At 39.0% G+C, this 16,226-nt stretch overlaps 1 protein-coding gene across 23 annotated transcripts in view; it reads right to left on the bottom strand.

Annotated features, from left to right (window-relative positions):
* Nucleotides 1–16,226, bottom strand: part of PAM (peptidylglycine alpha-amidating monooxygenase) — a 308,314-nt gene that overhangs the window by 154,073 nt on the left and 138,015 nt on the right. For all 23 annotated transcript variants that reach the window (XM_043913698.1, XM_043913701.1, XM_043913704.1 and 20 more), the window contains 2 exons: nt 15,534–15,956; nt 14,417–14,537 (listed from right to left, as the gene is read on the bottom strand). In XM_043913698.1, coding sequence (XP_043769633.1) covers nt 14,417–14,537; nt 15,534–15,622 — 210 coding nt within the window. In that variant the 5' untranslated portion in view covers nt 15,623–15,956. The remainder of the gene's footprint in view (nt 1–14,416; nt 14,538–15,533; nt 15,957–16,226) is intronic.

Below are 16,226 nucleotides of genomic sequence, written 5' to 3'. Positions count from 1 at the left end.
TCCTCCATGCTTGTACAAAATGTATATCCAAACAGACCCATATATATAGACATTTTGCTGTCTGTTTTTATGAAGACAGGGTCACACTCTGCACAGGACTCTGCAGCTTGCTTCTCTCACTTCATGCACGGTGACAGCTCTTCTAAGGCAAGACAACAGACCCACCTGAGTTTTACACTTAATGCATAATATTCTAAGGGCTTCCCTGGTGGCTAGACAGTAAAGAATCTGCCTACAATGCGGGAGACATGGGTTTGATCCCTGGATCTGGAAGATCCCCTGGAGAAGGGAACGGTTACCCACTCTAATACTCTTACCTGGAGAATCCCATGGACAGAGGAGTCTGGCGGGCTTATAGTCCATGGGGTCACAAAGAGACACGACTGAGTGACTAACACTTCCCTTGATTGCATAATATTCTATAGAACGATCTCCCACAGTTTTAAGGATACAAATATTTCTACTTTGTAAGATAATTCCAGATAATTTTACTAAAAAGATTATGGCAGTGCATTCTCCGCCAGCAATGTATGAGCCTGCCCAAGTCTGTTCATCCTTATAAGTTCTATTATAGCTCTTTTTAATATATTTTGCCATGTTAATGGGTTAAAGATATGGTATCTTACTTTTTCCTCCTTAGTTTTTTATGATGATTAACAGGGTTTAAGCCTTTTCCATTCTGGTAATTTAAAACAAATATCCTTCATTGCTTTTGGGTGGCTTGCCTTTCAGTAGTCTGTGGGACCCCTTTATATATTTGGCATATTAGTCTTTTTTCTGTCATGCTTTTACTCACTCTCAGTCTGTTCTTGGTTAAATAATTCTTACCTTTAAAAGTTTGTGTGTATGTGTGTATATATGTTTTTTTTTTTTTTACCTTTCTAGTGTCTTCTATAGTTAGTGGTCTGTTCAGTTTTTTAAATATCTTTTTAGGTCAATTTGGATAGCTAGTTATTTCCTAGAAAATCATCATTTCCTCAAGATTATAAAATATACCAACAGAAGTACAAATAATAATATCTAAAATGTTTTCTTTATACTTTCTAATAATATATAACTTTTGTAGTTTTTAGTCTTTAGTTAGGCTTGCCATGAGCTTATCCATTTTAAAAGATATTCAAGTAAATGGTTTCTTATTTCATTTATATTATTATTTGACCTATGTTATAAATTTCAGCTCCTATCTTTAATCTTTCTTTTCGCTGATTTAACTGCTGTTTTCTTCATTTTTAAAGTTGAATTATCTATTTAAACTTACTCTCAAGCTACTTTTTCATTATAAAAGAATTTAAGGCCATCAGTTTTTCTCTGCATACTGCTTTAGCTGGTCTCATGGGTTTTGTTATTAAAGTATTTGCCTTGCCAACACTTTACAGATAATTTATAATTTAAGTTTTATTTTTCTCCCTTTTTCATGGACTGTATAGAATAATGGTCCTTAATTTCTAAGTAGCTGTTTTCCAAAGCATCTCCCTATGGTCTGTTTCTAGTTTTATTGGTTATCATCAGAACGGATAAGAGCTATAAAACTCTACTGTAGTAGGCTGAAGTTTCTTAATGTCTAGCTATGTGATTTTTAGGATATTTTATATACATTCAAAAATGTATATTCTCTTTTTACAATGTAACATTGTATAAATATACATATATGTTAAATTACATTTACTATGTGTTAAATACATTAAACTACTGTATTGACTAAAATATTCAACTTCTTTACACATTTCCTCTTTGGAGTCTATTTGCTATATCAAACATTCCTTTATAAATGTGTTTTAATCAACTTCATTTTGAATATTTGTTTTACATGTTTGACAGTGATGGTTTTGGTGCCTAAAGGTATGTAACTCTTTTCTTACTAAACTGTACCTACCAGATTCTTTTAAAGATAAAATTATAAAAGTTGAGGTTCTCAGTTCTAATGAGATGGATGAAACTGGAGCCCATTATACAGAGTGAAGTAAGCCAGAAAGATAAAGAACATTACAGCATACTAACACATATATATGGAATTTAGAAAGATGGTAACGATAACCCTATATGCAAAACAGAAAAAGAGACACAGAAGTACAGAACAGACTTTTGAACTCTGTGGGAGAATGTGAGGGTGGGATGTTTCGAAAGAACAGCATGTATATTTTCTATGGTGAAACAGATCACCAGCCCAGGTGGGATGCATGAGACAAGTGCTCAGGCCTGGTGCACTGGGAAGACCCAGAGGAATCGGGTGGAGAGGGAGGTGGGAGGGGGGATTGGGATGGGGAATACGTGTAAATCTATGGCTGATTCATGTCAATGTATGACAAAACCCACTGAAAAAATAAATAAATAAATAAAGGAAAGAGGGGAAAAAAAAAAAAGTTGAGGTTCTGATTATGTCATCTGTTTATAGCACTACTTCTAGGATGGTGCTTTTTATAGGAATTCCAAAATGTTTGTTTCCAAATCTCTCTACTCATGAACTACATTCTCCAAATCCTACTGCCTCCACAAAGATTTCCTAAAGAAGAAAGAAAGAAATACAGACTCTAATCTGCGTGTACTGGGCTTCCCAGGTGGTGTCAGTGGTAAAGAACCTGCCTGAAAATGCAGGAGATGTAAGAGACGAGGACTCCATCCCTGGGTCGGGAAGATCCCCTGGAGGAGGGCATGGCAACCCTCTCCAGTATTCCTGCCTGGAGAATCATATGAACAGAGGAGCCTGGCAGGTACAATCCATAGGGTCGCAAAGAGTCAGACACGACTGAAGTGACTTAGCACACAATGTGGTTATATAATATACTTTAGAAAATTTTAATCATCCTGACTAAAGCATTGTTGCAATCCCGTTCTTCATGCTCAACTTGATCCTTTGTAATACTTTATCTCAACTCTTCTAAGATACTTTGGTGCCTTGAAGTAATTACTTGATAACATGCCTTAACTCATCTTCTGTAAATGTAATTTAGGGAAAAATTAACAGTAACTAGTAATTTCCTGAGTGGTATTAGGCTTTACACATAATTCACTTAACTACAATCCTGTCAGGTGAGAACTGTTATTATCCCCATTTTACAGATGAGGAAATTGAAGCTCATTAAAGGTTAAGCAGCTCGCCTAAGATCTTGCAAGCTGCAAGCTGCAGTGCTAGAGTTCTGATCTAGCTCCAGTCTTTCATCCCTTGTTTCTGTTATATGTCTTATCCCCAAAATAATTTATAACAGAAATAGGGATAAGAGACAAAGGAGTGGAAAAAGACAGCAGGAGTAATTAAGAGCTTTGGAAAGTGAAAGTCACTGAGTTGTGTCTGACTCTTTGCAACCCCATGGACTATATAGTCCAGTTCATGAAATTCTCCAGGCCAGAATACTGGAGTGAGTAACCTTTCCCTTCTCCAGGGGATCTTCCTGACCCAGGAATCGAACCAGGGTCTCCTGCATTGCAGGTGGATTCTTTACCAACTGAGCTATCAGGGAAGCCCTTTCAGTTCAGTTCAGTTGCTCAGTCGTGTCCGACTCTTTGCGACCCCATGAACCGCAGCACGCCAGGCCTCCCTGTCCATCACCAACTCCTGGAGTTCACTCAAACTCATGTCCATTGAGTCAGTGATGCTATCCAGCCATCTCATCCTCTGTCATCCCCTTCTCCTCCTGCCCTCAATCATTCCCAGCATCATGGTCTTTTTCAATGAGTCAGCTCTTTGCATCAGGTGGCCAAAGTATTGGAGTTTCAGCTTCAACATCAGTCCTTCCAATGAACACCCAGGACTGATCTCCTTTAGGATGGACTGGTTGGATCTCCTTGCAGTCCAAGGGACTCTCAAGAGTTCAAAAGCATCAATTCTTCAGCACTCAGCTTTCTTTATAGTTCAATTCTCACATCCATACATGACCACTGGAAAAACCATAGCCTTGACTAGATGAACCTTGTTGGCAAAGTAATGTCTCTGCTTTTTAATATGCTGTCTAGGTTCGTCATAACTTTCCTTCCAAGGAGTAAGCGTCTTTTAATTTCATGGCTGCAATCACCATCTGCAGTGATTTTGGAGCCCAGAAAAATAAAGTCAGCCATAGTTTCCACTGTTTTCCTATCTATTTCCCATGAAGGGATGGGACCAGATGTCATGATCTTAGTTTGGAGGTTGCCATAAAGAACTGATGCTTTTGAACTGTGGTGTTGTGGAAGACTCTTGAGAGTCCCCTGGACTGCAAGGAGATCAAACCAGTCCATCCTAAAGAAAATCAACCCTAAATATTCATTGGAGGGACTGATGCTAAAGCTGAAGCTCCAATACTTTGGCCATCTGCTGCAAAGAGCCGACTTACTGGAAAAGATTTCTTGATGCTGGGAAAGATTGAAGGCAAGAGAAGAGGGAGACAGGACAAGGTGGTTGGATGCCATCACCAACTCAATGGACATGAGTTTGAGCAAGCTCTGGGAGATGGCGAAGGACAGGGAAGCCTGGCGTGTTGCAGTCCATGGGGTCACAAAGAGTCGGACATGACTGAGCGACTGAACAACAAAATAAAGTCTTGTTTTTAAATATGAGGGGTATGGGAAGCTCTTAAAAGGGTATTTGGAGACGGGTATTGGATGTGAGAGTTGGACTGTGAAGAAAGCTGAGTGCCTAAAAATTGATGCTTTTGAACTGTGGTGTTGGAGAAGACTCTTGAGAGTTCCTTGGACTGCAAGGAGATCCAACCAATCCATCCTAAAGGAGATCAGTCCTGGGTGTTCATTGGAAGGACTGATGCTGAAGCTGAAACTCCAGTACTTTGGCCACCTCATGCGAAGAGTTGACTCATTGGAAAAGACCCTGATGCTGGGAGGGATTGGGGGCAGGAGGAGAAGGGGACGACAGAGGATGAGATGGCTGGTTGGCATCACCAACTCGATGGGCATGAGTTTGAGTAAACTCTGGAGTTGGTGATGGACAGGGAGGCCTGGCGTCCTGCGATTCATGGGGTCGCAGAGAGTCGGACACGACTGAGCGACTGAACTGACTGACTGACTGAATGTGGTCTGATTTCTGTTTTGATAGGATCCCCATGGCTGCAGGAAGGAGCACGGGCTCTCAGGATATAAGAACGCAAGGCGGGTCAGTTAGGAGAGCTCCCCTCAAGATCCAGGAATGGGAGGCTGGGGTAGGGGCCAGGGTGGGAAAGGTGGGCGTGGGCACAAAAGGCTGGATTCTGGACATACGTGGAAGGCAGAGCCAACAGGATTTTCTGGCACATGATTTAAGTGGTGTGAGTAACAGGAGGCAAGAAAGACCCCAGTCTATTTGGTCTAGAGAAACCGTAAGACAGGAATTGCCACTTACCGAGATGGAGAAGTATGATATACAGTATTTCAAATAAGACAACTCCTGTTTATGACCATTTACTTAAAAAACTGAATAGCTAACTAAGGGACAAAGATCACAGTGCTGCTAACCATACATGGGTATTTTTATTCTCTATGTTCTGTAAGCCAGAAGACACAGTTCATGAGATGTCGAAGGTTAAATCCATTCATTAGCCTAAATGGCATATGTAGTGGTTTCGATCGGGGATCAAGGGACAAAAGCCTATGGGTAGCTGCCTGCTTCAGTAAATAAAGTTTTTTTATTGGAACACAGCCAAGCTATTAATTTACATGTTGTCTGTGGCTGCTTTCTAACTACAGAGGTTACAACTGGGACCTTATGGCTGACTGGCAAGCTGAAAATATTTACTATCTGACATTTTAAGAAATAATTTCCTAATCTCTGGCTTAGATTTTGACAGGGATAATTCAAAACTGTGTTAAACTGAACTAGGTTGACTGCAATATGTCTTTTAATAGCCTTTATCGGGAATATTTTACCAGAATGTTACCAGAATTCAGATTAGCATCATTTCTTTCTAGACAGACATGAGAATAAAAATTTTAAAGTTACTGAATAGTTTAGGATGGAGCTCGTAGTTTATATTTTGATTTTTTTTAACTAAAGAAAGCTTTTATTTTATAACATATGTGTAATTAAAAAATACATGTGTGTGTGTGTGTGTGTGTACACATGAATGTACATAGAAAAATACATAGTAGTAACATTTTCTGAGAAACACATAGGCCATTAACAGATTGGCAGCAGAGAATTATGAAATAAGCATGCCTTTCAGATTCAAGTAAATCTGTATTTAAATCCTTGTTCTTCAATTTACTGGCTATTAGGCTATGGACAGCTTATTTAATCTCCTTGAATTTCAATTTCTCATATAAAAGAATTGGAATATTTGTACCCTGGACACAAAGTTTTTATGAGAATTAATGAGACACTGTTTGTAAAATGCCTAATACAGTAGTGTTACATAATGAGCACTGAATAAATGTTTTCTCCTTTAAAAAATTAACCAGAAAAAAAAACAAAACAAGAAGGACTCTAAATCTTATTGAGAAAATAGGTGCTTATAAGGGAGACTCTTACACTGTAGCTATTTTTTCTAATATCCTCTTTAGGTATCCTCTTACTTCAAAAATATCAAACATTAATTGAAAATAGAAGTCTCCTGTTTCTCATTTTTAATAAAAAAAGGAAAAAACTGGTCGCTCTCTCTCTCTCTCCATATATATATATGTGTATGTGTATATATTTACAAGACTGAACTCAGGTATGTGACATGTTTAGATTATTTTCACAGTAGCAAATCTCATTAATAGTTCAATCTTCCCTAAGTGGACATTAAATAGGTTTTAGTAAAAATAAGGAGGAAGCATCATACTTTAAACTTACATAATTAGCAGTGAACTACATGAGACTTTAGCTGTTTACAAGAGCCACTTTTTGTATTCTATTTATTTGTATAACTGAGCCTTGCTAATAAAACAAGGGGTGAATTATAGAAATAAATACAACTTAAGAATTTGACAATTAGCACCCTAAATGATACCAATCCTGAACTTCCAAAAAAGAAAGTAGAAAAACAGTGTGACACAGCTAAGCAAACAAAACAAGGGCCTGGTGACCTTCCTTTCTAATAATCACTAAATTTTCTCTGCCATTAGCTTCTTTATTGGTGAAAGTGGTAATATTTCTTCCTCAGTTTGGGGAAGGGGAAGGGCATAGCATTTTAGTCTCTTTTGCTGCTCTTTTTCCAAATCTTGGCATTTTATACACATTGCCTAAGTCTTTCTAAGTAAAAAACACATACTAGTCTAGAATTTGGATATTTCTTGATTTCCCTTCTTCAATAGCAAGATCACCATGCTTCTATATTTTCATAGAGAAATAACGAAGAACAGAGGAAAAAGAAACACTAAAAGCCAAGAATACTGTTCATTTTAAGACAATGACTTAATGGAACTAGTTTTCACCCATGGTCTTTTCTTCACTGCAACAGAAATGCCCTGGTGCGGGACTGGCAACTGGAGGTGTTTCACACTCATGGCCTCACAATTCTTAATATTGTCCAGACAGCTTCTCTCAGTCAAATCTCATTAGCCATGTCTGTTCTAGCGTACAGACTGAATCAGAAGAGGATGCCGTGTAGTGGCGGACAGGTCAGAGAACTACAGTAGGTAGAAAGGAACGTGACTGCCACACACTCAGAGGCGGTCAGGAAATCCACAGCGGGGTTGCACGTTCAAGCTCTCAAGTCAGGTGGGAATCGCCCCTGGGCGCTGCCCAGCTGCTTCGGATCCATTTTCTTTTATTTATTTATTTAATTTTATTTTTATTAGTTCAGATCCATTTTCTACAATGAGGAGAACAGATAACCTACGGCTGATGCCCAGAGGCTGACGTTAATTTTCTCCTTTTGTGCAATAGGGCTTAATCTGAAAGTCAAGCTGGCCTGTGAGGGAAAATGGAGACACAGAAGGGTGGGGTGTCTCCCTTCCTTTTATTTTTGTGCTCAAAAGAAAATAAGAGTTTTTATTATTTTTTTAATGCAAATATTATTACATAGTAATAACTAGAAAGGAGACAAGTAAATTACAAACCCCAAAGAACTAAAAATTATTCCAGTAAAGCTTTATTTTTCTGGGCTCCTTTCCTACCTTGTCCTGAATTTTAAGCACTGGCTGGGGAAACTTTTCCCCTATAATGACTGAATTTAAAATACCTAGATTTAACCTATTATAATATATCCCCAAATCAGTCATAAGCCAAACTTCTGTACAACTAAATGACTTCACATGAAAAAGTTTAATCAGCATTCTGAATATAAGAAAATTAAAGCACCACAATTCTGCATTTACCTTGTATTATGTTTTACCTCTTTGATAAACACATATCCTTAGGAAATGCTGTTTATAAGTGATGTCATGATAACAGCTTGATATTTTAAAACTGATTTCCTAAACTAGTGCAGTAAGAAAAGCCTATGAGAGCTAGGTGCCTATCACATGATTGCACATGCCTTGTGGCAGCAAGGGAAATTTTTGCCTTCTTCCATTAGAAAATAAAAAAGTTAAAATATATTTGTAAACATTTTCTAATGGTTGTTCATAGGGGAGAAAAAAAGCAAAGAGAAGCATTTTGAGAAGCTCTTGAGAAAATTTTGTAGGAAGTATTTTGTTCATTCCAGTTTCATTTGAATGACTACATTCTTTCACCATTATCTTGAAACAAGTGAAAATTTAAGGCTCTAATTTCAAGTTTTTCAACTTGTTGCTCTAGGGTGTCTGATTTTTAAACTCAGAACTGTTCAGTTTTCTTTCATTCCTGGTGATAGATATTTGTGCTCAGGAGCACAGAAGAAGACCATCTTCTGCTTTTCAAGCATGATCTGTGACTCTTCAAAAGATAACCAGAATGAGACCAGAATTTGCAAGTGGTTCAGAAAGGTAAAAGTGTTTTCCTCCATGGTCCTTAAATCACTCCCAAAATAAGGGAAGAAAATAACAGCCTAACACATCCTGATAGAAAGAAATTCAATTATTACATGATTTAGAGTTATTAGGTTCAAGAGAAAATATTTAATTTTTGTAAAATTATATTTTTTTACAAATTAATTTACATTTGTGAATCCTTAAACCAAGACTGCAGAGAACCTATGCGGCACAAGTGAAAGAAAGTGAAAGTGAAAGTGAAGTCACTCAGTCGTGTCCCGTGTCTTTGTGACCCCTATGGACTGTGGCCTACCAGGCTCCTCCGTCCAGGGGATTCTCCAGGCAAGAATACCAGAGTGGGTTGCCATTTCCTTCTCCAGGGGATCTTCCCGACCCAGGGATCGAACCCAGGTCTCCAACATTGGAGGCAGACGCTTTAACCTCTGAGCCACCAGGGAAGACATGTGGCACAAACAACAATTAAATAAAATGTTATGTAAACACAGGATCTGAAAGGACTTAGATGAGAGTAATTTTTTAGCAAGGTCAATGTACAAAGTTCTCGGCAGAGTGAAGAAATCCAGCCTGACTTCAAATAAATACAGAAAAACTAAAGTTTCATACTGATGAACTGCTTTTGATAACTTATTTTCTAGGCATAAAAGATATATAAGAGTTTTGAGAAAAACATATCCATTATCAGTGCTCATTCTCTGATCATAAGGGCCATTTTTAATGGAAATTACTCAAGAATAAGCACACCAAAAGATTTACTTCGTTGCTTATTTTCCCCAGATTTGTCTCACCCAGGTTCAAACCTCCTATTTTTCTTCACTGGCCACCTTTCTTATTATTATGATGTCTTATCTACCCCATGAAATAATTACTAAAAGTATAAGGGCTAATAATTTCTTTCTCATCTTAAGGTTCTTTCACAAAATGACAACGAATTCATATTCTGGGAGAACTTAGCATGTACAGGGCAACTACACAATGCCACTGGTACAACTTTGCTCAGTCTTCAGAATTATCCTAGGTAGGTACTATTATTATTCTGTCTATAGAAGAAGGGGCAGGACCAGCTAGTTAAGAAAATTCCTGAACTGACACTACAAGAGCTCTAACAAAAATGTTGTCAGCCTGGTTCTAAAGCCTACATTCTAGCCAACTAGATTTGGCTTAGACTGAGACAATATACTTTATGTAAAATCACTGTAATTAGGCTTTATTTATTTCTAATCAAATCTCCATGGGAGAGTTAACACATCAAATTGATGATAGCACCTTACAGTGATCATGCATGAGCTGGCAGTTTATCAAACTGTTTTGTTTGTTGATATGAGAGTTGGTACAAGCAAAAACCCACAGGGTCCCTGGGTAGAAAGAAAATCAAATGAAGAAAATGTGCTAAAAGAAAGAGTCTCAAAATATCGCCACTTCAAGGCTCTGGATTTGAAGTCAGTGACATCAGACACCAGATTCTACTTGAAAGTGTTAGTTGCTCAATTGTGTCCGACTATTTGCGACACCACGAACTGTAGCCCTCCAGGCTCCTCTGTCCAAAGAATTGTCTAGGCAAAAATACTGGAGGGGGTAGCCATTCTCTTCTCCAGGGGATCGTCCCAACCCAGGAATCGAACCAGGATCTCCTGCATTGCAGGCAGATTCTTTACCATCTGAGCTATCAGGGAAGCCCCATTTTACTTTGTTCTAGGCTACTTAACCAGTCCATCCTAAAGGAGATCAGTCCTGTCCTGGGTATTCATTTGAAGGATTGATGTTGAAGCTGCAACTCCAATACTTTGACCACCTGATGCGAAGAGCTGACTCATTTGAAAAGACCCTGATGCTGGGAAAGATTAAGGGCAGGAGGAGAAGGGGACGACAGAGGATGAGATGGTTGGATGGCATCACCGACTCAATGGACATGGGTTTTCGTGGACTCCGGCAGTTGGTGATGGACAGGGAGGCCTGGCATGCTGCGGTTCATGGGGTTGCAAGGAGTCGGACACAACTGAGCGACTGAACTGAACTGAACTGAGGCTACTTAAAAGCTGGTTGCTCATCTCCCTAATCTTCCCAAAGCCTGAAAAACATCGATTAACAAGAAATTTATTAAAGAAGAAGGAAATTATTTTTTTAATTTTAAGTCATAAAAAAGAAATAGCTCACTTTGAAAATAAAATTGACATAGAAATAAATAATAAACTACTTACTTAGATTCTCTGAAGTTGGTTTATATGGGAGCAACTTTTAAGCTTTTTTTAAGCCTTTTAAGAAATTTTTAAGCCTTTTAAGGCTGCTCTGAAGTCTATGGAATGGCTGAATGGACTGCATCTCAGAGGTCTGACATGACTGGATGTTCTTTAGTAAGACACCAATCTAGATCTGTGTTGCATCAACAGAATTAGTTAGATGTACTACCTGTATTATAGCTAAGGTTCTTTCCATCTCTATTCAATATCTGCTTGTTTCTCTACCCAAGCCTGCCTAACAATCTGAAGTTCCCCAAGGAGAACACTTAAATCAGATTAACTGATGCATCATTTGTTATTGCCAAAACTTAAGATTTACTTTATTTAAAAAAAAAAGTCTGTTGGATGAATACCTCTCTTTAACCAACCTGGTCTGCCTAATTACCAACTCAAGTTCTAGGTTCCCAGTTCCTTCTTTCCTTAACCTTTGTTGCTCTTCTTGATCTTCTGCCATCAAAAACAAACTGCAGTTTAACTTCTCAAGGCCCTTCTTTGTTTCCATGTTTTCCTTACTCCTCCTTTTCTTATACGATTCTTTTAATGTTCTAGTCTTCATATTATGGTTATTCTTGATTTCTTTCTCCTTTTATTTTTGTCCTTTATCATTTTCTCCATGTATTCTGGCCAACTGTTCTTATTCCCTTTCACAGTTCATTTCCATCCTCTGGTAGTTTTTCTTTTTTTTTCTTTCTTTGCCTTCTTATCTCTTTCCTCTTAAGAATCTGTATTAAACTTAAGTTTCATTTGCATTTTAAGAAAAGAATACTTCCTTCACGAAAAGTACTCATCACAGTTCTAGATCTTCCCCATTAAGAACACAAAGTTGAGGAGGAAAGTGTTTCTGTTTCCATCTCACCTTGGGTATGTATACTAAGTAGGGGTATAATTATCGTTTCTGGCACTAGTGGTAAAAAACCTGCCTGCTAATGCAGGAGACATAAGAGATAAGGGCTTGATCCCTGGGTCAGGAAGATCCCATGAGAAGGAAATGGCAACCCACTCCGGTGTTCTTGCATGGAGAATGCCATGAACAGAGAAGCCTGGAGGGCTACAGTTCATATGGTCACAAAGAGTCAGATATGACTAAAACGACTTAACATGCACGCACGCATGAAGGTGTATGAGTCATATGACCTATATATATGTCAGCCAGATCAAGTCAGTAAATACTACGGCATGTGGTCAACAGAGAGTGGCAGAGAAAGTAGAAGAAAACAGTCAACAACCAGTTCTGAGCTGACCAAACAAAACAGTCAAATCAGTTGCCCAGCTAGGCGGTTTCAGTTACAAGTCACAGAAAATCCAACTCAGTCTGGTTGAAAGGAAAAAGGCTAACACAAGGGATAACTCCGTAAATAGCAATGTCACCGAGAACCTGCATTGCCATCTATGGTATTAGTTTTACTCTAATTAGTTGGCTCCTCTCAAGAACTCAGCAGACCCTAGGACTAGATAGATGCCTTTTGCTCACATGCAACAAAAAAAATGCATTCCCAGCCAAAGTCCTGAGATTTCACTGGATTGGTCTAGGTCCCACACCTTCTTCTGAATCAGTCACTGTGGAAGGGGAAATGGAATGCAGTGATCTGCTAATCCTAGTCCAGGTGCTCCATCTCTGGATCCTGGGTAGGTAGGATATGGTTTCAGAGAAGGAGCAATGAGGGATGGTATGCTAGAAAGGCAACCAGCAAATGTTCAATGCACACAGACAGCAAAGCTGAATGCAGACAGTGCAAAATAACAAGCTGTACTCTACTTATTAATATATGTTCTTTTTTCCAGTTACTTTGATAATTATAAGATTATAAAAACTGAGATAACACATTTTATCTTATGCAAATCCAGTTCCTTTTCATTCTTTTATAATCAATTCCTCTAGGAACTCTTTCTGAGAATGTTCACCCCAAACAGTTACCTATTTTTATTACTGCTAAATAAATTAAATGTTTTTACTGTAAAATAATGAGAAGAAAAAAAACAGAATAATAACAAACTACAACAAATGATTATTTGAGAAAATAATGATATTCTTGTAGGAAAAGAGTGCTTAAAGACTAATTAGTGAGTATTTTAAAAAAATATTATAGAGTCATTTTAAGCAAATATAGGGGGAAAATCACTTTTGAAAGTGAGAACAGACATGAAGAAGCACACTTCATAAGTGAGTAACTATCACTGTTCTCTCCTATTCCTAATCTCATGATATCTCTTTTTATTAAGTACTAAATAAAGACCATATCAAATTAAAGGCCAGGATGCTAATAACTAAACATACAGAAAAGTCACCTGCCTGGTTATTTGTGGATGGGCAGGGGTGAAGGGTGAGGGCCAATTTGACAACAGCAGTTATTTACCGATACTTAAACCATACACAGGTATTCAAATAAATGAACGTTAACCCTCAGTCCTCCAAAAAAGACCTCCTGTATTTTTTTAGAGCTTCCAAACATCAATTTCAAAAGAATTCTCCCCAAACTGTAGAATACTTTTATTTTCTCTGTACTTTAAAATAGAAAGAAAATTAAAAAACCAGAATGTCATCTGCAGCAATGAGTCATCAGCCACGGCAGCTCTACAACACCCAGTCTTCCCCTTTCTCTGCAGCCCTTTACAAACGAAGACTACCTTTTAATGACACACATAAATCCCGGCGCTGTCTGGATGAAAAGCGTAATTAATTCTGGCCTTTTCATGCCTACTGAAACACTTTGCACACATCACAGCAGTGGGTTTGAGCACCCTCTGTATACCCAAAACAGGGAAAGCCATGGTCAAAATCCAGTTCTACTCAAAATGCTCTGTAAGTCACCATGGTAGTTTTGCTACTACTTCATCAAGTATCTTTTTTATGACAAGCAGATCACGTTAAAGAAAACTCACAATCAACCACCTGTATGAACAGCTTTTTTTTTAAACTTTTAAAAGTGTGGAATATGTATTTTCCAAATTCTTGGCAGTAAACACATGCTTTCATTTCTCAACTTGTGGCAGCTATAGAGGGGTATTCAAACAACTTAATCTCTTTAGATGCAGCTGCTCAATATCATTTCCCTTTATTAGAATAATTTTTCATATTTTAATACATACTTACATGCTCTATTACCAAGGCTATTATTCCACTGAGAATTTCAAAACTTAAATTTTCAAGGTTCCATTTCAAAACACAAATAATATGGGTAAAATTTTTAAAAAGAAATTTAACTGAAAGATATACCTTAAAAAATTTAGCCCTCTTTACAATACTTAATTATTCTAGACCTATTTGAGGAGTCTTGAAAGAAAATGCCTACTTTTCAAAGAAGTTACTCCTGCTCTAAGTGCAGTTTCTTTGTTTTAATTACAGACTGTATATAGAAGACACAAATAATGAAATACAGAATTCCTCTTACCTGTTTGGGTGTGACCCCAGGCATGCGAATATCCAATGCAAAATCTGATGAATCAATAGGAATTACTGGTCTGGTGGTACCAAGACATTCATTGGAAAATGATCTGGTAGTTTCCTTAAACCTTAAAAAAAAGAAGACAATTTCAATATCCTTGAACATAATGGGATTTTAACTGGACATGGGAAGAGAACAAAAAAAGAATTCTATGACTTTAAGACTAAATATTGTTGACTTAGACACAATGAAAAGATGTAATTACCACATAATGTTCTATAACATTCTCAGAATTGCATCATATAGTCCAAGAGCAACATGCACCCAACTTGTGAGCAAAACATAATCAAAGCAACCAAGCAGGCTACGTTCAAAGCTTGATTCAACATAAACCTGTCGAAATATGTGTTTCTGTAAATGAAAGTACAGTATTAATCAATTAGAATTATCATAGGCCTGTCAATACTCTCATGGCAGAAACATTACTACAAGCCAGTAAAAATTTTTGGGACTCCTTTATGAGTGTCCATTATTACTAGTCAGAAACAAAAAAACCAACAATAACATTGCTAGAAGGCAGAGTTTAAGGATGGGGGCGGGGGGAAGCCTGTGATGTGAATTACAAATGTACAAGTGCATAAATATTTAACATGGTAATTATGAAGAGTGTATACAGCTCAATGCTTTCCTGTGAGTTCTTAACAGTCTGTGATCTGCTTCGCCCCACCAGTTACCTACCTTTATGTATTACTCTTCAGGCTGTTACAAAGGCATTCCAGCCTAAATGACGATATTGTACTTTCTCAAATTAACTCCCCAAGAGGGAGTGATGAGTATTGGAAATCACAACTTCTAATTGGGAGTTTTGAAAGCTAGGACAGCTTGGCTATATAGGACAGGGGGGGCTTTTTTTTTTTTTTCCCTGTAAGGGGGAACTTTTACAAGAAGTTTAACTGTGTTAAAATTCCCAGCGATTGCGGCCAAGTGAATCAACCACGTATATTTCTCCAACACTCTTCCGTTTTTTGTTTTTTTTTTCAACAGCATGCAGAGAAACCATCCAAACCACATGTCGCCTGTTTAGAAATATATAAATAAAAATCAAAAACAAACAAACACCCACCTCTTAAAGACAGAAAGTGGGCTTCGGAAGCCCACACAGCCGCTGGGCAACACGAGGAGGAGAACTAGCAGGCTCCGAAAGCCAGCCATGTCCTCGGCGCTCCGGCCCGGCCGGGAGGACCGGGCGGCGCGGCGCCGGGCAGGCGGGAGGAGCGCCGGGAGGACCGGGCCGCGGCGCCGCCGGCAGCCGCTACTTCATGGCCCGGGGCGCGGCGGGCGTCCCCGCGGCGGCCACACAGCAGCGCCGCGCGCGCTCAGCGCCCGCGGGAAGCCGGGACTTCTGTCAGGTCCGCGAGCGGAAGCGCGCCTCCCCTCAGAGCCGCGGCGGGGGGCGGCGGGCTAGACGCGCGGGATGCTTATCGCTCGGGCGGGACAGGGGCGGGGAGGGCTCCCACACAAACCCGCGTCAGTCATCGTCCGGAACCTGCGAAAAATAGAAGCAGATAATGGATGACTAAACACATGACGGCGTGCGTCCCCTCAGCAAATCCCAGCTGAGGTGCTTTCATCCGTTCGTCGCTCCGCAAGCTTGAGCCCACGCCTGGGGAAAATGCGGTCTGTTGACCTCCCTCCCCTGCCCCCAAACCAGCCCCCCTCAGATTTCACATCCCCCTTAGCCCCCCAGTTCTGCCTTTTCCTGCTTTCTCCTCTCTCACACCCACTCTTCTTTTCTCTGCGACTTCTTCCCCCACCC

The sequence above is a fragment of the Cervus elaphus genome, chromosome 9, assembly GCF_910594005.1.
Source record: "Cervus elaphus chromosome 9, mCerEla1.1, whole genome shotgun sequence".
Classification (NCBI taxonomy): Eukaryota; Metazoa; Chordata; class Mammalia; order Artiodactyla; family Cervidae; genus Cervus; species Cervus elaphus.
Note: the sequence above shows the minus strand (reverse complement) of the source record. Positions and strands in the feature narration are given on the sequence as shown.